At 38.7% G+C, this 21,535-nt stretch overlaps 1 protein-coding gene across 1 annotated transcript in view; it reads left to right on the top strand.

Annotated features, from left to right (window-relative positions):
* The window catches only part of DISC1 (DISC1 scaffold protein), a 171,869-nt gene that overhangs the window by 122,110 nt on the left and 28,224 nt on the right, over nt 1–21,535 (top strand). The window contains exon 10 of the mRNA XM_031058765.1: nt 6,211–6,271. Within this exon, the coding sequence (XP_030914625.1) occupies nt 6,211–6,271 (61 nt within the window). The remainder of the gene's footprint in view (nt 1–6,210; nt 6,272–21,535) is intronic.

Here is a 21,535-nt window from a genome sequence, read left to right as displayed (position 1 = left end):
TGTACCTTTTTATGCAGGGCGGTTTTCCCCTGCTCCTTTGTCGCCTCTGCAAACCTTTTATGCCTTGCTCAAAGACAGAATTGTCAGTTGTTATAGGCAGCGCTGCTGGCACCTCCTGTCATTTCTCTTTGTAAGATCTATTTTCTGTTTTTTACTTCTTTGTCAAACTTCTGTTCATTCTGAGATTTTCCATAACTTATATCTGCTCTGACATCTAAATTGAGAGCAGAATGTGGCTTCTCTGTTAAAATCAGTATCTTCTGTATGCTATCTATGTTTAGTTGTAATTTTTTGCATCAAAGGCAAGGTGCCATTTGTCTTATTGCATGCTCAAAATCATTGTTGCACCACGGTCTACAAATTAAGCCATCTGTAAATATGCTGAGAACTTTGACACAAGCAGAAGGAGCATTTTCTTTGCCTGCTTCTACAATGTGTAAAATACTGCCATCTTTCCAAATGACCTGGAAAAACTTGGCCAGACTTGGACTTCATGTGATCTCCTAAAGAGAGGAAGCTGTTTCTCCTGGGCTTGCAGTGCCACCCATTCCCCGCATGTCTGGAGGTTAGACTAGGCTTCCTCCTGTTCAGGATGTACCAAGGTGCTAGGGAGAAATGGAACAGTAGACATTCTGTATCCACAGCTCCAAGGGGAACTTCCTGAGGAAGGCAAGTTGTTCGCACTGTTTCAGTCTTTTCCTGTTTCAGTGCAGTATCAGGGCCAAATTGCTATGCTGATCTGTGTTCTGCCAATTTTGTATTTCTCTATTACTTTTCATAGATTTTTATTGCTTCCCATATTTTTCCAGAGTTAGAGAGTATAAAGTGGAAATATCCTACAAGATTTTAAATGTGAGAGTGAGCAGAGTGTTTTAAGACAGTGGTGCTCCAGATTGAACCTTTAGTTGTTTGCTTCTATATAAGACAAGTGCTGCCCTATGGTATCTGAAGAGTTGACTGTCTAGTGCTGGAGAGGAAAGTGATCTTGATGAAAATCTTCGCATGGACAAGATACTACATACTCCATCCCTCTGAGAGCTCTGAAAGCAGTGGAGTGTCATTTGACAGTGGATCCCTGAAAGCCCCCTCTTCTCCTCTGGGATGGGTTTATGATAAGATCAACATTACTGAATCACCCAGCTGTTGTTGCAGACTCTTCTCAATCCAGAGGGACTGAGGCAGTCTAGCAGCCCTGCAGGGTACAGCCCTGCTGCATTCACAGATCTCAGACCCATCAGAGCTGCTGCTCCTGAGCTGCCTGCCAGTGCTGTGCCGCTGCAAAGCACAGCTTTCCATTTCTGTGGCAGGACAGTATCCTATTCTCCAGGCCAGCTGCTTACAGAGGAGGGAAAAACCTTGTGATTGAGCTATGGAATCATCTCCAATTAGGCAGAGAATATTTTCAACTCTGTCAAGTAAGATTTGGTTGTGTCTTTAAACGTCTGGCTTTCATTTCTTAGATGTTCAGTACAGATGTTTGTGTTTCCAGTTCACCTTTATGGAGTGTTTTTAATTGCAGAATAGCCAGTCCATTTGACCTCCCAAATTTTTGCCACCTCATGCCTGGTGGTAGTAGTTCCCTCAGTTATTTTGTGCTGCGTGGCAATGTTATTCAGAGGGTTAGTACATTTCTTAGAACAAACCACAATTACTGGAAAAGACAGATAATAACTACGTATCTTGGTATTTACTTCATTACTGGATGACAGGGAACCAGCATAGAATTTCATTTGCCTTTTAAAAGTATTTACACTTCTTAAATAAGACATTTATTTTTGTGCCTTTAATCCTGACCTTTTCTGTTCTTTCTACTTTGGTTCCTTGAGAACAATGCATAGGAGAGTGGCCATTGTTCTTCACAGAGCTTGTTCTTTGGGGTTTTCCCCTGTCTGTCTGCAGGATGCAAAATTCCTTACCATTCTGTAATCCAAAATCTTGTTACTGGGGCTTGATAAATCATCGTGACATGTAGTTGGGCAGCTAAGATATCATCTCAAGTGTCACTCTTTTCAAGTGAACCTTTAATATATCAAAGCCGTTCTCCAGTTTTTCAGACCCCAACTTCACACATTAATGTAGTACATCTTTCATGACAGAAAAGATCAGGCAGATTTGCATAGAATAATTTTCTGCTTCATTTTATCTTAGTATAAATAACAATTTTTACATTAAAAAAAGTATAGTGATGGGAGAAGCAACATGTCAGCCTTGTTCACACCTAATTCTGTCCTCAGATCAATACATGTCTATGCAGTTTTTTAAATTTTTATTCCTAGATCCTTAAGTCAGGCAAAAATGTCATTGAAGCCAGTGGGAGTTTACTCTACATAATATAATATTTGAGAAGGAACATTATACTTGTGGATCAGAAAGGCTAATTTTGTAGGTATCAGGCTTGTCATGCAGGCAGGTAATGTCTGGCAGTTTTTTTTATGCTGGGTGTTGGTGTAGGAGCTATTGCATCTCTTCCAACCTTTAATTTTGTGTAAAACTATGTGTCATTATTCATCCACACTGTCTATCCATAAAAAAGAACAAGAAAAAGAAGAAAAAAAAAGAAATAATACTTTCTAGGATGGAAGGCAAAAACTTTACTTCAGACTTTGTATCTCTTGGACTCGGTGAATGACTTGTCTGGTAAAGAACTACTGATCTGTGAAAACTACTGTGATATTGACTACTATTTTTTAAGACCCTTATTCAATTTTAAAGATTTATTCTTCTGAGTTGCCAACCATTTACATCTGGAGCATCCATATGAACACTGGGTTTGAGGTATCTCCAGTCAAATACTTGGGTTTTATAAAGTTTTAGAAAATATTTATCATAGAATCCAAAGCATATCTCATGTCCATAGGTCTTTTTAAGTTCAATTTTTGAGGCCCAAAGAATAAGAGACCGAAGAATAAAAGTAATGTTACGCTTTCATGTGCGGACTTGAATAATCTCTGTAAGTAACAGAAATAGTATTACCCCACTGGGGCTGCTTTCAGATGAGAAATGACATCTAATGATATTTTAAAGGAATGCTATGTAGGTTAATTATTGAATGGTATCTATGCAGCTTCTAAAATGGCAGATTTACATTCTGTAGCAATTAAAAGGCCACCACAGGAGCTCACTGCTGCTTCTCAGACCTGTCTGACCAGAACTGATTCCAAGACTGGACTTTGCTGCTGTAAGAAGGAAGAAAAATTTAAGATAAAATAAGGGAAAGAAATGCTGACTCACTTTTCTTCAATTAAGACTTCACAAGAGAAGTTTATTTTTAGTCTTAGCAAATAACCTGGTGTTCTGATCTTCTGTGAGTATTTATGCTTCTTTATTTTAATAGAGAATTTATACTTCTTTATTTTAATAACTCCCCTCAAGGCCAATATAAGCTAAGCATGTAAATCCCCGGAGAACTGATGGAAAAAGGCAACCCCATTCACTGAAATGTAAAAATAAACCATTTGGCATGCAGAGAAGAATCTCATAAATTATTATTTCTTTTCTTTCTCTGTCATCTAGTACCTTCTTGGCCAGATTGAAAGCACATACAGTTTCCTGTTTGCATTTTTTTTGCTTTGAAGTGGTGGTGAATAGATTCATTAAATTAGAACAAAAAATCTGCTAATCTTTTGCTTGTCTTCTATTTCAATGGATGATCTAAAAGGCTGAAAGTGTTTGTTGACGTGCTGTCTACAGTTTGTTGCAAGGGAAGTAACCTTAATCAGATTTTTAAGATATGTTTTCCTTCCAGCAAAATCTCCAGGTCACAGCTTTTCCAATTACACAGAGAAGAAGGCAAGGAGACAAAGCTAGTCTGGGGAGCTTTCTCTTTCAGCAGCGAAGTTTGCATTTCTTTTAATGTAGTTAAAACGTTTGACAGGAGAGAGTAGGGTTTAGTGATGTGAGGTGATTTCCAAATGAGTGTTAGCTTTTTGCTGACCTACTTTTGACTAGTGGTGTATTCTTGCCCATTACTTTTTGTCATTGAATAATGCTGATATATTAAGCTGTGTGCTTCAAGGGCATTGTAAAATTGCATGTAGGGGCAGGACTGAACTGTGAAAGTGCGAATTACTCTATCAGATCAAGCCCAATTAAAAAGTGACAAGCACAGCAGGAGAAATTGAAAGCAAGGTTTATCTTTCATGTAACGTAAGTCACTATATCGGTTAGAAACAAAGTGTGTGTGAAACAGATTCTCCACCTCTTCTCATCCCTCTCCAAAAATTAATAATATCTGCTGACTTTATTATCCAAAAGAATAAGCCCCTGAGTTGTAACAGCTCACGTTGAAGGACACTGTGACAATGGCAAGAGAAGGGGAAGTACAGCACCCGAACACCTTGAAGCTATTTGCTATCAAAGTGTGCACTGGGCTTCAGGTCAGCACATTTGGGGATTGATGGATAGGGAGTTTGCAAGACGTGCTGGCCGTTTTTATAAAGCTGTAGTGTGTCATTAAAGAAAGACTTACCAGCTTGCAGGCTCTCCACAGTTCTACAGGAAGTGTAGGAATAAAAGCATAGTAAGGAAACTGTGAGTTTTTACTAAGCCCTGTAGTTGTTACAGAACTGCTACATGCTAGGCGAAGTTATTTAGTCTCCTGTGCCACTGCAGAAATCCTTATAAACCCTTTTGCATAACATCCATCAGCACTTTTTTAATGAATAATTGGGCCTGTGAATGTATAAACTAATGTAGTTGTCTATGTACAATACAATATTGCAGAATCCTGCTTCCAGATTACTGGGGCTGTGGTGGGTTTGGAGTTTTTGATTGTTTCAGGTTTTTTTGTTGTTTGGTTAGTTTGCTTGTTTCCTAATCTAATAAACTCATATATCAAGCAAAATGAAACAAACCAAACAACGAACAAGTAAATCAGCCTTGCAGCATGTGTTCTATACCTGCCATTGCATTGCAGACAGCTTCAGTGATGTGTGACTGCTGTGTGACCTGGTGCGCACCACCTTCTGCAGACAGTCAGTGTTACACTGACCCTGATGCTTGCTGCTAATGGGATTACCTCAGTGAACTCCTCCGTGTGTAAACTTTAGCACAGCTGATTTGGCTAATGCTGAGCTTTCAGGTCAGGCTTTAGTGGGTGATTCGACTTTCTGAGGGGAAAAAAACCCAAAAAACACAGAACGCAGAAAGCACTTGTGTGCAAGCTGTGCTTGGAGCCATCGTGTTGTAAGGAAGGTGGGAGAGATGAGTGGGTAAACTCACAGGGTACCTGACCCATGCAGCATGTTTTCCACATAAAAACAGTGATGCTCTGTAGGATGCCTCTTCATGTAAAATATATATTTGATGTACAATGAATTAAAACTTTAAAAGAGACCAAGTGATTTACAGTCCTAGGAGACTTTGCGAGCAGCTTATAGGGAGGAGGGAAGAAAAGTTGTCATATTGTGGGAATGTTTATTGTCTAAAAGGCTCCATTTTCCTGGAAGAGGTTTACTTTCTACCATTGATGGAGTACCAATGGTCATTCAAAAGAACAGCTTTGTTGTTGTGTGTTATGGTAAGTAGTCTTGTGGAATGTCTTCTGGGTGAACAAGTTGTAGGGGCTAAGACAATGTCTAGATCTGAGCCTTAAAAACAAACAAACACACACACGACTATCCCTCAGACAACAAACCACAAAATACCCTAACCTAAATTTCATATCAATCTTGAGTGGTATTTCTTTTCATTCTGTAGTGTTTTGGTTTTATCAGAAAAGTTTGATACAAGATTGATAACAATTTAAAGGACTATTGTGCATGGACTGATGCACAATAGGCTGGCATTGTTAGGCTGGCTTACTTCTCCTAAAGGTAAAGAGGAGTAATGGGTACTGCATGGGTAATATTTCTTTTTTTGTAGGGATGATTTTTTTTAGCTGTCATTGTTGCCTTTGTTAGTTTTTTTATTTTGTCAAGAGGAAGCTTCTATATACTGTGTGTTTGTTAGTCTCAACATTTTTCTGGCCCAGCCAAGAGGTTAATGCATTTGTTATTGATCTATTATTATAATATAGATACAATAGACTTTCAAGAAAAAAGGGAGAAGACACCCACACTGCAATTTGAATGTGAAAAAGATTAATGAAATTCTTATTCCTAACTGACATGTGTAAAATATGTGGGTAAGAGATGAGTTGGTTTAAAAAAAGAAAACCCCCATAGAACTCTAAAGTTAAATCATTACCTAACTTTGGCCTTTATTTTACAGTGACCAGTGTAAAAGAAAATGCCGAGAAGTACATGGAGATTCTGGAGGATAAACTACATAGGTAAGGGTGGTATCATGAAAACCTTTGAAATCTTAAAAATGCTTGTACATGCAGCATTGATATGCATAAAAGTGTTAGGAACTTGCATTAGAATAATACCAAAAATAGTTCAAAGTAGGAAATACCGTTTGTGTTAAGAGCTCTGTTCATGGCTGCATTCAGCAGCCTGATAATGGGTGCAGGTAAAAGAAAGAATCACTGTGTTCTCCAGTGCAAAGGGCTGCTGTGGAGCAGCAGTGGTCCAGCCTCAAGTATGACAGCTGGGTGAAAAATCATCCTTCTGCTCCTATGCAAAAACCAACACTGAGCAGGGCCAAAAGAATCCCTTAGCAGAGTTCTGGACATCTTTAGCAAATAATGACAGTCCATATAACAGTTTTGAAAAAATGCCCGTTTGGGGTATTGGAGAGAGCAAATACAAACTGAGAGAACAATAGAGATATTTTAAGAACTGAATCCTAATGCAGAATTTACATATTTTTATGCCTGTTTTTTCAAAACAAACACTAATGTTTCTATTTTCTTCTCTTGCTGTGTGAAGAGGGTTCTAGGTGACCCCTCTGACTTTAAGATCCTCCTTCAAATATGGTTAGCAAATATTACAGTGCTGTTGTAATGGAATCTTCTAGTGAGTGAACTTTGCCCTGAATGAGTATATTTGTATTGAAAAAGGCTTTCCTGGGTTGTAATTGGAGTTTGTGTCTCAATAAAATGCAATCCACCAAATAAGCACCACTTCCATTTCCATTACTAAGCGGGTATAATTAATAAATTGTTGCCCTTGCTATTTTTTGTTCTTTTGATAAAGATAAGGTTTTATATATTTTGCTCACTCATACTTTTGAATATAGAAATATTTATTTTACTCAAATCGTAAATTTAAAAGATATATCAATCTGAATAAAAAAATTATGGAAACAGACCTGAAGATCAAGCTTTGTTTCTGTGTGCTGCTTAACCCTCTCTTAATAACACTTTTACTCTATATACTTCAGTCGATGAGTTTAAGACAAGCCTTAAGGACTTTGTGTACTATATTTTTGAGAACCATACTCTTTATTAAAAAATAAAGTATAGCAACATGTTTTGATGCTTCTAGAGTGTATGGATTTAATTGACATATCAGGCTCCCAAAAGGCTGTAAATTTCTCTTTAAGTGTTAAATACTTAGAGATGCTGTGTTTGTTTCTCCTTCCAGAGGTTTATCAGGTAGAATTTGCAGGCCCAGATGGTGAAGATTCAGTCCTGAACTTGTTTTCCAAGATGTGCAAATGGTATTAGTCTAAAAATAGTTCAAGTAATTAAGAGCTAAGAATTTGAATACTGATGGAAGGAGAAAATCTTTCATGTTTTTATGAGAAAGAGGTTTCCAAGACACTATGTCTTCAAAAATTTTTTATTTTTATGCTATTTTAATTTTAGGTGCTTATAGATATTTGGTTTTTTATGGGTTCTTTTTAGTTTCTTTAAGTACCTAGCTATACCTGCTTTACAGCTTGAGCAATAAAATAGAAAAGCAAGGAAGACCCCAAGAGGCTTCCCCAAACCCTGCCCCTGCTTAGAGCAGTAACTTGAGAGAGTTTCTCTTTTTTGGTCTTCATATAAATGCTCAGATTACTCATTTCTATATATCATAAGCGAAAGAAAGAGTCTCTAAGGAAAGTTTAAATAGTAAGTTTTAAGATTACATTTAAGACAGAGATAGAATTTGCATCTGGCTCGTGGATGCACTTTTGGGGAGATCCTTGAAACCAAAAGAGGATCAAATCTGGGAATTCAAATAAGCCTCTAAAGCTTTTCTCCAGATGAAACCTATAATTTTGCCAGGTAGTGTTTCGAATAGAAATAGCCTAGATTGAGAACATTTCAATTTAGGATACAGCTTCAAAGTAAAGCAGAACTCTTAGAAATGTCATTTTTGACCACTTTGTAACAGAAGGGAAAGGAAGTTAATGCAGAAATCTCTTAACAAAACAGCTTTAATGAAGATTCAAGTTTCAAAAAATCAATTTTGTTAGTTAATTTCCCTCCCCCCCCTTCCCTTTTCTCTTTTATTTTCTTAAGAAAAGTTTGGAATATATTCCTCTTGAACCTTTTTTTTTAATGGGGGGGGGTAGCCTAGCTTATTTGCTGGAATACTTGTTGGGGAGGTGGGGGTTTTGGGTTTTTTGTTTATTGGTTGGTTGGTTTTTAAAACAAATGCAATACTTTTCACTGCAACCTAAAGGATGCATCCATTGTCAGGTAGCTTAATAGAGTATGTTTCATTAGGAATGCTGCTCTTTTGATAGCCTTGTATCTAAAGAAAAAATGGGAAAACATGCATTGTCAAAAAATGGAAATATGTTCAGTAGCTGGTAGTTTCACTCCAAGGAAGGCAAAACACCCACTAAGTATACAGATTACTTGACGTTGTTTTTTCCTGATTTAAAATATAGGCTGTATTCTGACAGTGGACTGACAGTAGTTGAAGACAGTATCCTCCAATAAAAGAATGAACAAATAACGTGTTTAATAATGCTGCTGGCTGTCTCTTTCCTAGTCACCAGCATACATCAAGCCATTCTTCAGGTTTATACATTAAATCATTGGCTGCTCTCTTGAGAGTGTAAATACCATTGCTTACCTTCTGTTAGTAAAAAGGAGGTGTGCAAAAGTGGTGAAAGTTAGGATAATAAAAGTGAGTTCAGCAGAGACCTCTGTGTGAATATCTGAAGCACAAGAAGTTTTGTGTTGGTAACTTCAGCTCATCACTTGATCCATTTAGGAGGGATTGTACAGGAGAAGTTTACAATAATTGCTCTAGCTCATTGAAATTCAGATGAGCATCTTCTCATGGGACCCTTGTTCTGCCACAGAAAGTGGGTTTTTCTTTCATTTCACTTATTTCTACACCAAGTGAAGGCTTTGCTAGCACTTTATATCATTACCGTAAATAAAGTGGACATCCAACTCTTTCAAAAACTACCAAGTTCTGCCATAAGTGAGCTTTAGTCATGTAAATGGGTGAGGGTCACAAACTGATCCTAGTCAAAATGCCATTAAAGATTTCAGCTTGAGCTGTTAGTGCCTGTGTGTCATGTTACAGAAACTGATGTCTGCTATAGGGAAACTGCTGTGCTAAGGCTACTGAATAAGTCTTTCCAAAAGGTTTTCCCTCTTGCCTGTGGAGCAGCACAGGCATGCTTGGGAGTGCCAGATGGTCTGTGGTAATTTTGTGTAACCCATGACCCCCCTCAGTTGTGCTGGGGCTGTTCCGGCTGCTGCTAGTATCTTACCAGTGCACAGATAGGACTGAAATGTCATCTTTGCCTGCCTGCCTGCCCCCAGGACTTCCTGCCTGCCCCCATGCTTCTAAGAGACTTCACAGCCCTATCCCTTGCTGGATAATGATCTGATCTTATTTTGCTTACCAACAGTTCTGTTGGTGGAGTGTTAAAATGCAGGTTAGACAAAATACTAGATCCTTCTAGTGACTAATTTAGTTCCTTTCTTCTTCCCAGCTGGTCTAAGTCATATACAGCTGTGAGAACATTAGCTCCAAAATTCTGAGAAGCAGACACTTTATATGTGGTGATGCATTCCTTTATATGTCTTGGCCCACATGGTGATGACTTCTAAATCCCTTATCATAGCTGCCTCAGGCTGGAAACAATTTTTTTGTACCAGCTGATGTAAAGATGACATTTCTTGAGCTGAGGGAATTTAATGTGATTGTACTGTTCTCCAGACCTCAAAAGATTATGCTGTGACTTCCATTCATCACAGGGCTTTTAAGGGGCTTTTCCTAATTCCCAGATAGAAATCGTAAAATTATTTTTGGGAAGTAATATTGTTCAAGAATAACTGGTGACAATTACACAAAGGTGTTTTATTGAGCTATTTTCTGTGCTATCCTGCAAGAAAGGGGAAATGCATAAATATAACAAGACGCAATATTGCAGTGACTGCGCGCACCATTGTTGAATGATACAGCACCAGGTAACTTTGCAAATGTATGCAAAACCTTTCTTCTTTAACTAACTCTCTTTTGCTGTTTGTCTTGGGTTCATTTTCTGTTCAATAATGTTTGTTTTCATATTAATGGTGCCTTTTTTTTACTCATGGATACACAGTAAGGAAGATGTGGAGTCTGATGTAACTTGTGCTTATCTGCATGGCTCCTCATTCACTGAGGTGTTAAGATAGTTGGTGTGATAAAGGCACCTTGCATTTATTGAAGCAGCAGAAGTTGAGCCCAAGGTCTGTTTTACCTGATCTCATATGTGGTTTTTCTTTTAGGAGTTTCAATCAAATGTCACTTGCCTAGTTCAGAACAAATGTGGCTGCAGCCTGGTTGCTCAGACTGCTAGTGCATGCACGTATTCTCTATCAGAAACAAGATTTCTCATACAGGCAGTGCTTTTAATGCATTTGAGGATGTCATCTTCACTGAGATCCTGCCCCTTCAGGCAAGACCTAAGACGTTCTGAGGGTTCCATACCATAAGAGGACAGGTCAGGATTAAATGCCGCCACATCACCTTCCAGTTTACATGAAAATGAACAGTCTCAGAAGTTACTGTCTTTCCGTATTATTCACTGTTAGCTTACGTACCACATGCTTCAGGTGTCCTCTATAAAATACTAAGTTCCAGAAATGGTTTTGGGAGCAGAGCTGGGTATGAATGCTCTCAGTAGCACAGCACACTAAAAGGACAGTGTTTCACACTGCTGATGGTCTTAAAAGTAGTCTCACATCAAAAGGACTGTGTATCCTTGCAGATTTGTAACTCTCTTTCTCTGTTGTTCCTGTATGTATGGAATAATTTGTGGTTTAATTTAACATTGATTATATAGGAGTAATTTTCCCAGCTGTGTTGTTTGCTTATGACTTCAGGCTGTTGTTTATGAGAGGTCCTTTTCTTCATGAAAAAATGCCCTTGGATGGCAGTGGAATCAATTGTGTTGCCGTCTGTTGCAACAAAGGACTGCAGGACTAGGCTCAGTGTGATTTACTTAAGTACTGAAAATTTGGAACATGTTTAGAAATTGATGCTGCATGAAGTGAATATGTACATAACTTGCCAGATCCATACATTTGGAAGAAATCTTTGCACTCTCCAGTGACGTTTGAAGGTATTCTGCCTAATTGTGGTTGGCTGTTCTTTAGAGTAAAACAGTTTTCTCTCGACCATACTGTGTACTTTTATCGTACTGGTGGGTACACAAAAAGCCTTCAACCACTACCAAATAATTTCTCATGTTTCAGTAATGTGAAGAACACTTTGCAGAGTCACCAAACCCTCGTGGGAACAATCAAACACTTTACTTTGGACAATCCCTTCTCCTTGTTGTGAACAATACAGCTGCTTTGTTTCAGTTACCTTATTTTTCTGTCTACATAATAGAGGCTGTCATGAAAACAGGGCTATTGTTTCTTAAAGGCTCATGTTTTCCTGATACTTTTTTCCAGTCTGGAAACATCATACTACTTACTTTGCTGGAGAAATGTTATGATATTACAAATTGAAGGATTATGACTTTCAGCCATGTAACTGGTAACAGGAACATAGGAATTTGTGAATAAAAATAACATTTTAAAGGTGTTTCTGTAGGGGAGGGGAAATTTGGCAAGATCTCACTGATTTCTTGGTACTGTTGTAGTGAGGGAAGTTTACTTGCCCAAAACACTCACAAATAAAAGGAAGTGTGAATATTGAAAAGCAAATTTCTGAGTGTGTTAGTTAATAATTTACAGGTGATTTTTTGGTTCCTATATTGACTCAGTCTTATTTGAGAGATATATCCTGTTTTTTTAATAGTTTAGGAATGTTTCACAGTGGTGAATCCAATTAACAAAGAAGAAAAATTTAAGTATTCTTTCTTGTTTTATTTTCCCCTCTGCTTTAAGCATTAGGCTCTTTCTTTTTGGCTGTTCTTTAATTGCTCTGTCTTGATGTTAGCAATCTTAGAAAGGGGACTTTCTGATTCTCCCCCTGCTCTTCCCTTTATTGTGGCTTCTCTCTCTTCCTTCCTTGGACTTGTCTCATTTCCACTTTGTGCATTTTATTCTTACCTTTGTTTTATTTCCAACTTTTTCCCTTAGGACACCTATTTTTGCGTATCTCTTTTGTGTTTCATGGAGCAGGGGAAAGTTGGATAGTAAGAATATAATAAAGCACTTTCTTCACAGAAACCCTGTTTTCAACTTTAAAACACATTCAATTACTTTTCAATCTGTCTTACTGTACATGACCTCAGTGCAGGTTCTCACCAAATATCCTTACTCTCTTCACAATCACTTGCAATATGTTTGAAAATGTTTGCAGTTTCCTGACAAAGTATAGCATCTTGGAAGCTCTTAGTAAATTTAAATAATGTCAGAAGAAATTTGATGGTACTGCTTCACAGAAGTGGATTAGCCTAGATTAACTGGGTCTGGAGGAAAGGGGGGAATCTTCACTATGCCTTTCATTTCTGCTTGTGGTAAGTGTAACTAACGCCCCCAGGGTATGGAAAAGGAAATCATCGCTATAGAAGTGCAGCAGATAAGAGTTTCTAATCATGTTTCTGCAGCATAGTGTGTGTTTTATCATCAGTGTTATCTGGTGCCATGTGCTAGTGGAGATCCTTTGATAAGCTCATGTCTGTGCCAGGATGGAACTCTGTTCCCAGCCTTGAATTTGTCTCTCAGCTCTGGCAGAACTAATACCCATCTACAGATGAAATGCACATTGCAGAAGCAGTACGAATGGAAGGCAAAGAATGCAATCTGCTTCCTGCACCAAGTAAGAAAAGATACTTAAAAAAAACCAAACAAACAAAGCAAAAGCCAAAGTGAGAAACATCTCCACTACCATTTCTGTCTATGGCAACTGCAAGAGAGGAGGTAATTGCATTGATGGAACCCACCATGCCTTTTGTGTCAGTAGCAGGAATCTTCTGAATTTGCAGTGATAAAATTCATTTTTTTGCTTCAAGGGGAGGAGAATGTTGTTTTATATCCTAAGGAACCATCTACTGGTTTAAGGTGTGCAGGGAGATTTTTGCAGAAAGGGATGGATGAGCTAGGTAGGCTTTTGGACCCCAGAGTACTCTGGGGGAAGAGGACATAACACAAAACTTACCTTTTCACTTTAAGTCCTAGCAGACAATTATCATTGCACCGATGTATATGTGTTTCATATAACATTTTTTAAAGACTTGCTTCTATATGAGATGATAAGAAGTGAAGAAGGGCACAAGAATTAAGAACTCAGAAATTGTTATTGTTCTTTTTTTTTTTTTGTATTTTGCCTGTTCAGCGATGCTGGGTCACAAATACTGATTTTTAATTGAGAGGTGGGGGAACTGTGGCACATGACCATACTGTTTGATAAGGAGTAGCAGAAAGCTCTGTTCTTTTTAGCTATTCTCAGCATTGAAACTAGATCCTTTTAGGAAAAAAAAAATAAAAGGTCAGATTTGAGGCCAGTTTCTAGCACCTCAGAGCTTTAGAAAAAGCAAAGCACATGGTTGAACAGCCTTTACTGACTCCCTGTCCATATTAATTCAGGTTTCATCCAGGGCTTTATCCAAGTTACTGAATTAACATCAGTAGTTAGTGTGCAGCATTGTCAAAGACAAGGTGACGGGGGATTTTGCTGCTTATTCATGGAAAATCTTGCCCTTCTTTCCTCTAGGCTCTTTGTCTTCCATTCATTTTATTCTTAGCATAGCAAAAATTGTCAGAGGGCAAGGCATCTCCCCTTCTGAAAACACAAAGTATTGCCCTTGCTTGAAAAGGAAATATGATGACAGTTCACAGCCTCTTGAGCTGATTTGCGATTGTGTATTTTGTTAGGATTTTGTTTTATTCTGTATGCCTTTTTCTTATGCTGCATTGTTCTGGTGCTGGTCAGTGGTGCCTGCAGAGCTGCAGTTCACCACTTTGCTGAAATTCATTAGTGTCACAGTCTCTTAGTTTAACCCCAGGCAGCAGCCAAGCCCTGCCCGGCCCCTCGCTCACTCCCCCAGCAGTGGGATCAGGGAGAGAACAGGAAAGGTAGAAGTGAGAAAACTCATAGGCTGAGATAAAGACAGTTTAATGGGGAAAGTGAAGGCTGCACCCACAAGTAAAGCAAAACAAGGAATTAATTCACCATTTTCCATGGGCAGGCAGGTGTTCAGCCACTCCCAGCAGAGCAGGGCCCCATCATACAGAGCAGTTACTTGGGAAGGGAAATGCCACCAATCCAAACTGCCCCACTGCCTCCTTCTTCCCCCACTTACATATACAGCATGATGTTATGTGGTCTGGAATATTCCTTTTGTCAGCCTGGGTCATTTGCCCCAGCTGTGTCTTCTCCCACCTTCGCTGCACCCCTAACTTCTTTGCCAGTGTGGCAGTACCAAAAGCAGAAAAGGGCTTGGCTCTGTGTAAGCCTTGCTCAGCAATAACAAAAACATCTCTGTATCATCAGCCCTGTGTTCAGCACAAACCCAAAACACAGCCCCATACCAGCCACTGTGAAGAAAACTACCTCAGCTAAAACCAGCACACATAGTAGTCCTCGCTGTTGCAAACTCCTGCTTCATTAAGAGTAAGTATTTCTATATCATTTTGCTGCTTTGGTGTGCTGAGATTTCCCTGTTTTGGAGCAAAAGTAAATTTTTTCATATCTTTTTCCCTAATCTCCTGTGCTCTTCTTGCTTGAATTATGTGAATTTTATGAAGAGTTTAAAATTAATATTAATAAATTGTTTTGTTTGTTAATTAGTGATACTTTTCAATGTGGAGAGGATCCCATTGTGTGAGTGGTGAATGTCTACCATGACTGACAGCAGTCATAGGTCCTTCCTCTTCCCCAAGAGTAGGTTCTTGGCTTTTTGACCTGGAAGCCTATACAATTTCTCTTGAAGATACTGATCCTAATGTATGTTTGCATTAATGAAGAGAAGATTGATACAATGAGCTTTCATGGTTTGTTTTTAATATTTTTCCATTTCCTATGCAAAAATGCTTTGGCTATGACATAATATTTTTTATAACAGCTCCACTGTGCTTCACAAAGATTGTTCAGCCACTGACCTCATCCTAGAATTTTCAGAGGGAGTTTGAAAATAAGGTCCAAGATCAACAATATGAGGATGTATTTGCAGTGTGCTGTGGCTGTTGAGGAGTTAAATTTGGGCACTCTGTCAACCTAAAGGACAGTGGTTTCATCATTCCCTTCATATATAACGAAAACATGCAGCAGGATATAGTAGTGTTAGGTGAGAGGCAATTTGAAAACTAGGGACTGAGTTTGAGACATTGATAAAAAATATCCCTTTACACAGAGGACTGTTTCCAGTAATTTTATGGGATTTTTCCCAGTCTTACTGAGAAAAATAACTGTAAAGTCTTCAAAGTGCTTCTCTTTGCCCTTCAGCATCACCTGGGCCTTGCCCAGCTCTGCCCTGCTGCTGACTTCTCTGTGAGCTGATTTCATGCAAACCTCAACCCATCTTAGCTGTGACGATATGACTGTGAGGGGAGGGAGGGATAGCAAAGCTTTTTGTCACTTCTGGGTCCGTGGCATTGAGCTTTTGCTCTCTTACCAGGTGCTCTTGGTGGCTGCATGTAAGTGAATACATGTAGTGAAAAACAGCTGCTCCCTTCTGAACTTGGCAAGAAAAGTGTTGCGAGGTGGATATGTCTTTTCCTACTGCTACTGTTTTCCAATGCATCCCTGAAGATAAGATTTGAAACCAGTTTGTGCAATGACAGAGGCTTTGTCATCTGTCCTGAGTAGGATTGTCATCAACAGTAGTTATGGGTGTAGAGCAGTCAAGGAAGATGAGGACGGATGCCTGACACCACCTGCCTGCTGTCCAGCAGCACTGCTAAATCCTCCTGCTCTGTCTTTGGATGATACTTAACACAAAGCCCTGGCTGGCCAGTTATATAGAAACAATGGTAATTAAACCAGTAGAAAATAAAGCATTGCCATCTGCATAGCAGGAATATGAAGATGCAGGATAACTCTATTTTGTATGCAGCTGGGACAGTCTTTCCTACTAGCATTTGGAAGTTTTCATTAGTCAATGTACTTGCTACTGGCAGTGTACTGTGCTAGTCTGGGGAGACAACACACAGCCCAGCAATTGAGTGTTCTGTCAGCAGCAGTGCAGGGCTTTTGTACCCAGCAGGGTCCAGCCAGGGAGGATCTGCAGACCTTGCCCGTTCTCTCTTGCTCTTTTTGATCCAGAACAGGATTTGGCTCTTGAACCTGTATGACTCTGCAAGTGCAGCAGGTCATATGGTGCCCTTGGATGTTTCAGAGGAACTCCGTAAGCACATGGCTATTGACATCGGGATTTGGCCAACATTCTCTTTTTTCCAGGTGTGTCTTCCTGGTGACACAAGCTGAATTTCGAGGTACATGCCTACATGATGACAATATATCACCTCTCCCAGTTGTACCTCTTCTAAAAGGTTATTTCTTTGCCCTGTTTTCTGATCATTATGTATGCTTAATTCCTATTTGGTCAGTGGTACACAGGATGATTCACATCCCCAAATTCCCTTGACAATGAAAGTCTAAATCTCTCATGCTTTCAGAGAGAGAATTATATTTTAAACTGTTTTATATCAGAGAACAGAGGTGAATAAAACTGATAGGAGAATTGTGAATTCTTTCTCTGTGGTCAGAGAATGTAATAAGCAATAAGAGATGAGGCTCATTATTCTAATTGCTTTGAAATAAGAACAGATTCTTCTCTTAGTATAAGTAGCCATTGCTGCTATTGCAGCAGTGTGGATTTGTGGCAGCTGAGAATGTGGCCTCAATGCAAATGCTGTGCTTTCTTCCCATGGCATACTTTAGAAACAAATGTATTCTCTAGGATTAGAACTGGTTGTGACTCGAATGACTTCCGTTTTAGAGGAGGTCACTAGAAGTCAGATGCTTTGTGAGGTTCAAGCTCAAGAAAGTATTGAGGCCTTTGTAGGAGCTGAGCTGAACAGAGCTTAGATGGATACATAAGTACTGAGATGCATGTATTTCAAAACTGGGGCCTAATTCACACCTCTCCTTTAAATCTATTTTGGGATCAAATATTAAATAGTGCAGAAAAAAAATCTCATTCCAGCAATTCCTATCCAGCCAAAATGAATGACATTGTGGGGCTTTACTGTTATTGCCAGAGCCAAAGGCAAGCAGGATATAGAGGGAATTATCAGAGTTACTACCAAACTCAAGGGTGTTGTACCAGATTATGAATAAGGTGAATGATAAACTAGGGTTGAGAAGCTGACTTCATGTCAACTGCTGAATAAGAAGAATTCCCTGGTAGCTTTCTCCTCATCTATCAAAGTTAAGTTTTATAGTCTTAGAATAGATTATTTGTAATAGATGTTTCAGTGGAGGTAAAGGCAGAGAACCATTTCTTTTCTTAAAGAGAAATAAATAGCCCTGAAAGCAGGTAGTAAATTTTTTACATTATAGATTGGGTAATATAGTAAAAATAAACTGCAAAGTAAATATAGGGACACAATTGAATTATAAATGCTCTCAACAAGATACCTTCCTTCTTCCCTTGTAAATTACTGAATTTCCTGCATTCAGCGTGTTCGTCCCATTCCTGCATCCACCCTGTGTTAAGAATCAAAGTGAAAACCATCAGCTGCAGCAGTCTATCATTTTGTGTTTCCAGTGGAGATAATTTAAGTATAACACAGTGACACTGAATATTGGTAAAAAGATGACAGCCCGTGATTAAAGTTCTGTACCAGGTAAAATAAATGGCTGGAGAATTGAAGACAAAATCATGGAAGTATTGTTTGATATTGTGTGGTATCTTGTTTTTTAATAACACTAATCAAATGTCTATTGATGGTTTTAAGCACTAGATGTATTGTTTTTAACAGGCCTTTTGGGAAGGAAAAACCAGACGCATAGTACATACATTTCACATAAAATACAAGGTGGTAGTTCTGTCCTGAAGTTGCTGTATCAGGATAGGGTTTTTTTAGAAAATATGTCAGTTCTTAGCAGACTGGTTTTAGATTTCAGTGTTAATCTTTCAGTATTCTCGATGTGGTAATTTTACTGAGTGGAAAAAATTATAGATAATGAGTGTAGTTGATAAGCCTAATTTTTTAAAACACAATTGGCAGAAAACAGTGGCAGATATTTATTTATTCTTTTATTTTTTTGTTTACTGAGATTATTGTGGGGGGCCATGTATTTTTACATGAATGTTATTCTTATTTGTTGCTATTACCTTCTTTCTATGAAAAAGTCTGCATGGAAAGGAATTTTTAAAGCAATATGAAGGCAGTTCAAGTTTATAGCTTTTGTGAGATCTGAGAAAATTCCTTAGAAATCTTAGAACCCATTATAGTAGTATATTTATCCTTTTTCCTTAATTATGCAATTTATAGAATTGGTGGTATAGCCTCGTTATGAATATAAACAAAATATCTTTGTCTAAAGACACTACCTGGAGCTCCCCCAAGTAATAGAGTGGCAGCGTTACCTTCTAGGTAATAGGACAAAGAGAGGGAGAAAGTAGAGACAGTGAAGAACAGGGTTAAGTTTTTTAAGTGAAAGGAGTAAAAGGCCTGTTGTCCCTGCTCCCAGACCCGCAGAAATGCAGTGTTCCCGGAGTGGAAGTTCAGATATGGGCAAGCAGAGATGTGAAAGAAGCAAGGAACATGCAACAGGCAGCAGCTGTCTGACGAAGGCTATGCAGTGTTTGAGTGGTTGTCTTTCAGCATGGCATTTTTCCTTCCAACACAGTGTTACATTTCAGTTCCATTCTCTGAGTGTTTTTTGTACTCGCCATGGGGCGTCTCCAGTGTTAAATATCTCAGATGAGAAGGTGTCCGAATTTGGGGTTCTCCACCAGGACTCATCTGAAATTTGTGAACAAGGAGGGAATTGAACTGTTGCTCTTCTTTTCGCTCACCAAGCCAAGTGAGAGCTCCTAATCTGAACACAATTTAAGACTGTGTTGAGTGTTCCATAGTGATCTAACTGTAGAGGTTAGATCACTCAACAAATACACAGGATATCTGGCTCCAGGTACTCTGTCTACTGCACTTGCAGATTTGCTCTGTCTTGAGGAGATGTGGGTGCCATAGCCACCCCATTAAGGGCTGTTTGGAGGCTCTGCTCACCTTTTCCCTCAAATCTGTCCCTTCCTGCATATTTGCCTAGCTCCTGGGATGCTGTAGAAAGGAGAGCCACTGCCAACACCCATTCTTGAGCTGCATGAAAGTGATGTCCACACCTCTGTGCTGCACTGTCAAGTCCTGTCTGGGTGCACTGAATATCTTTTGAATAGGACTGATGTGCACAGAACCTGACTGTGGCTATAAAGTGTAGATACTAGAAATGTCAGCCCAGAGCAAGTTTTTAAGGTGTTGAAGATGTAAAAGTCTGAAAGTTAGATGGAGATTGTGAGGATTGCTTTCTTGGGCTTCTGTGGTTCTAGTCCAGAATATTCTCTAGTGGGTGAAACATCACATTTAAAGAGGGAGAGCTAATTGGTGGGTCATAGATATTATTTTATTTTTTATAAAGGAGAGGGCAAGGTTGCTGTTGTTTGTGCCAGGGAAAAGTACTACCAGCTTCAAACTTTGCCTGGGAGTTTTAGCTAGTCTCCAAGGTAGAGAAGGCTGTTATCTGACAAGGGAATATGTGGAGTCTCCTTCTGGGAGTGAGTCTTGTTTTCACATGTAAAAATGTGACAATAGTTCTGAGCAGCAAACAAGTGTTATCAATGAGCTTTAAAATAAGGGAGTAGAAATGATGTCTCCCACACTGGGACACAACCACATGATTGGAACCATATGAAGTTATTTCATGAGATTTTTGGCTCCTGAGGAGAATGGAGAAGAGACGCAATGCAAGGAATTGAATTGTGAAATTGAGGTTATGTTGAAGGTATTTATAGGATTAGGGAGACTTGCAAGAAGATGAGGATAAAAGAGTTTTGATTTCAGATGTCTAGGGAAGGTGACTTTCTGGTGTGCAGGCCAAGGGGAAACAAAAGTTTTAGTCCACATTTTCTTTGTAGTTTCTCCCTTATCAGTCTGCTGCTGCACACCAGTCAGGTGGGGAAAACAGGATTATGTGCCTCCTTCCCCCTGGAGCCTCATGTGAGTCACTGATTGGCACATTGTAGTCCTTGGTTTGTTCCACAGGTTGGCTGTCGGTGTCTTAAAATACAACCACCAAGGTTAAAGAACAAGAACTGATCAGGCTGGAAACTTCTTTTAAAATTTTTTTTTCATGAAAAAGAGAAGTAAAGCTGGAGTAGATTCTTAAATCTTAGATATTCTTAAGAATATCTAAGTGATATTCTTAAATATAAGAAGTGGTATTAATGCATGACTGTGAATTAATATGATGAATCAAATAAAAAGGTGAGGCTCTGCTAAGAGTGAAACAATAACATTGCTTTTTATCCTCAAAGTATCATTAAAAGATACTTCCTTTTGCTTGCCTCCTTTGTTCACTGCGCAGCTATTGCCTTCAGAAAAGGGAAAAAAGTCATAGCTAAATGTTGAGTGAGAAGAGCTCATTCCTCGCCTGTGGTGCAAAATATAAATAGAAGCAAGTGACCAAAATATAGAAAAACTTTCCCTAGTTTGTACAATAGTTCAATAAAGAATGGGGATATTGAACAAAGTCTTTTGATGCACAGTGTCATTTTATGCAAGCCTCAAAAGTTTCCAATAATTTTAGTTGTCATAATGAAAATCCCTGTTTCTGCCAGACTATTTTTGTTGCATTTTGTTTGCTTTTTTTTTTTTTTTTTTGGGTCAAAGAAAACTGCTTTTAGGGTCAGTGAATGCAGAATGAAAATATGTGTCAGGTACTGGGAGAAGGTAAGTACACGGTTTCCTGAAAATGTACCTTTTTTTTTTTTTTTTTTTTTTTTTTTTTTGGGTCAAAGAAAACTGCTTTTAGGGTCAGTGAATGCAGAATGAAAATATGTGTCAGGTACTGGGAGAAGGTAAGTACACGGTTTCCTGAAAATGTACCCTAATGTGGCTCACCTATTAAAAGGAAGTCATCTAGAATATCTGTTCTTAGTGATAGTTGACCTTCCCTCCTAAGTTACATTCATTTTGATTATGCCATTTCTCAATAGTTGTCTTACTGTGTAACTTTTTAGCTTCAGTCTCATTCTCTTGGCTTTCACTGTGAGGGTTCTTGCAGGTATTTCCCTTCAAATAAGGAACATCATGGTGTTGACCTCAGGGTGTTATAAACCACTAGTAACAATTCACTCACCAAGGGGCATT

Source organism: Geospiza fortis, unplaced genomic scaffold (genome assembly GCF_000277835.1).
Source record: "Geospiza fortis unplaced genomic scaffold, GeoFor_1.0 scaffold381, whole genome shotgun sequence".
Classification (NCBI taxonomy): Eukaryota; Metazoa; Chordata; class Aves; order Passeriformes; family Thraupidae; genus Geospiza; species Geospiza fortis.
The sequence above is the reverse complement of the archived record's forward strand: the minus strand, read 5'-3'. Positions and strand labels throughout refer to the sequence as shown.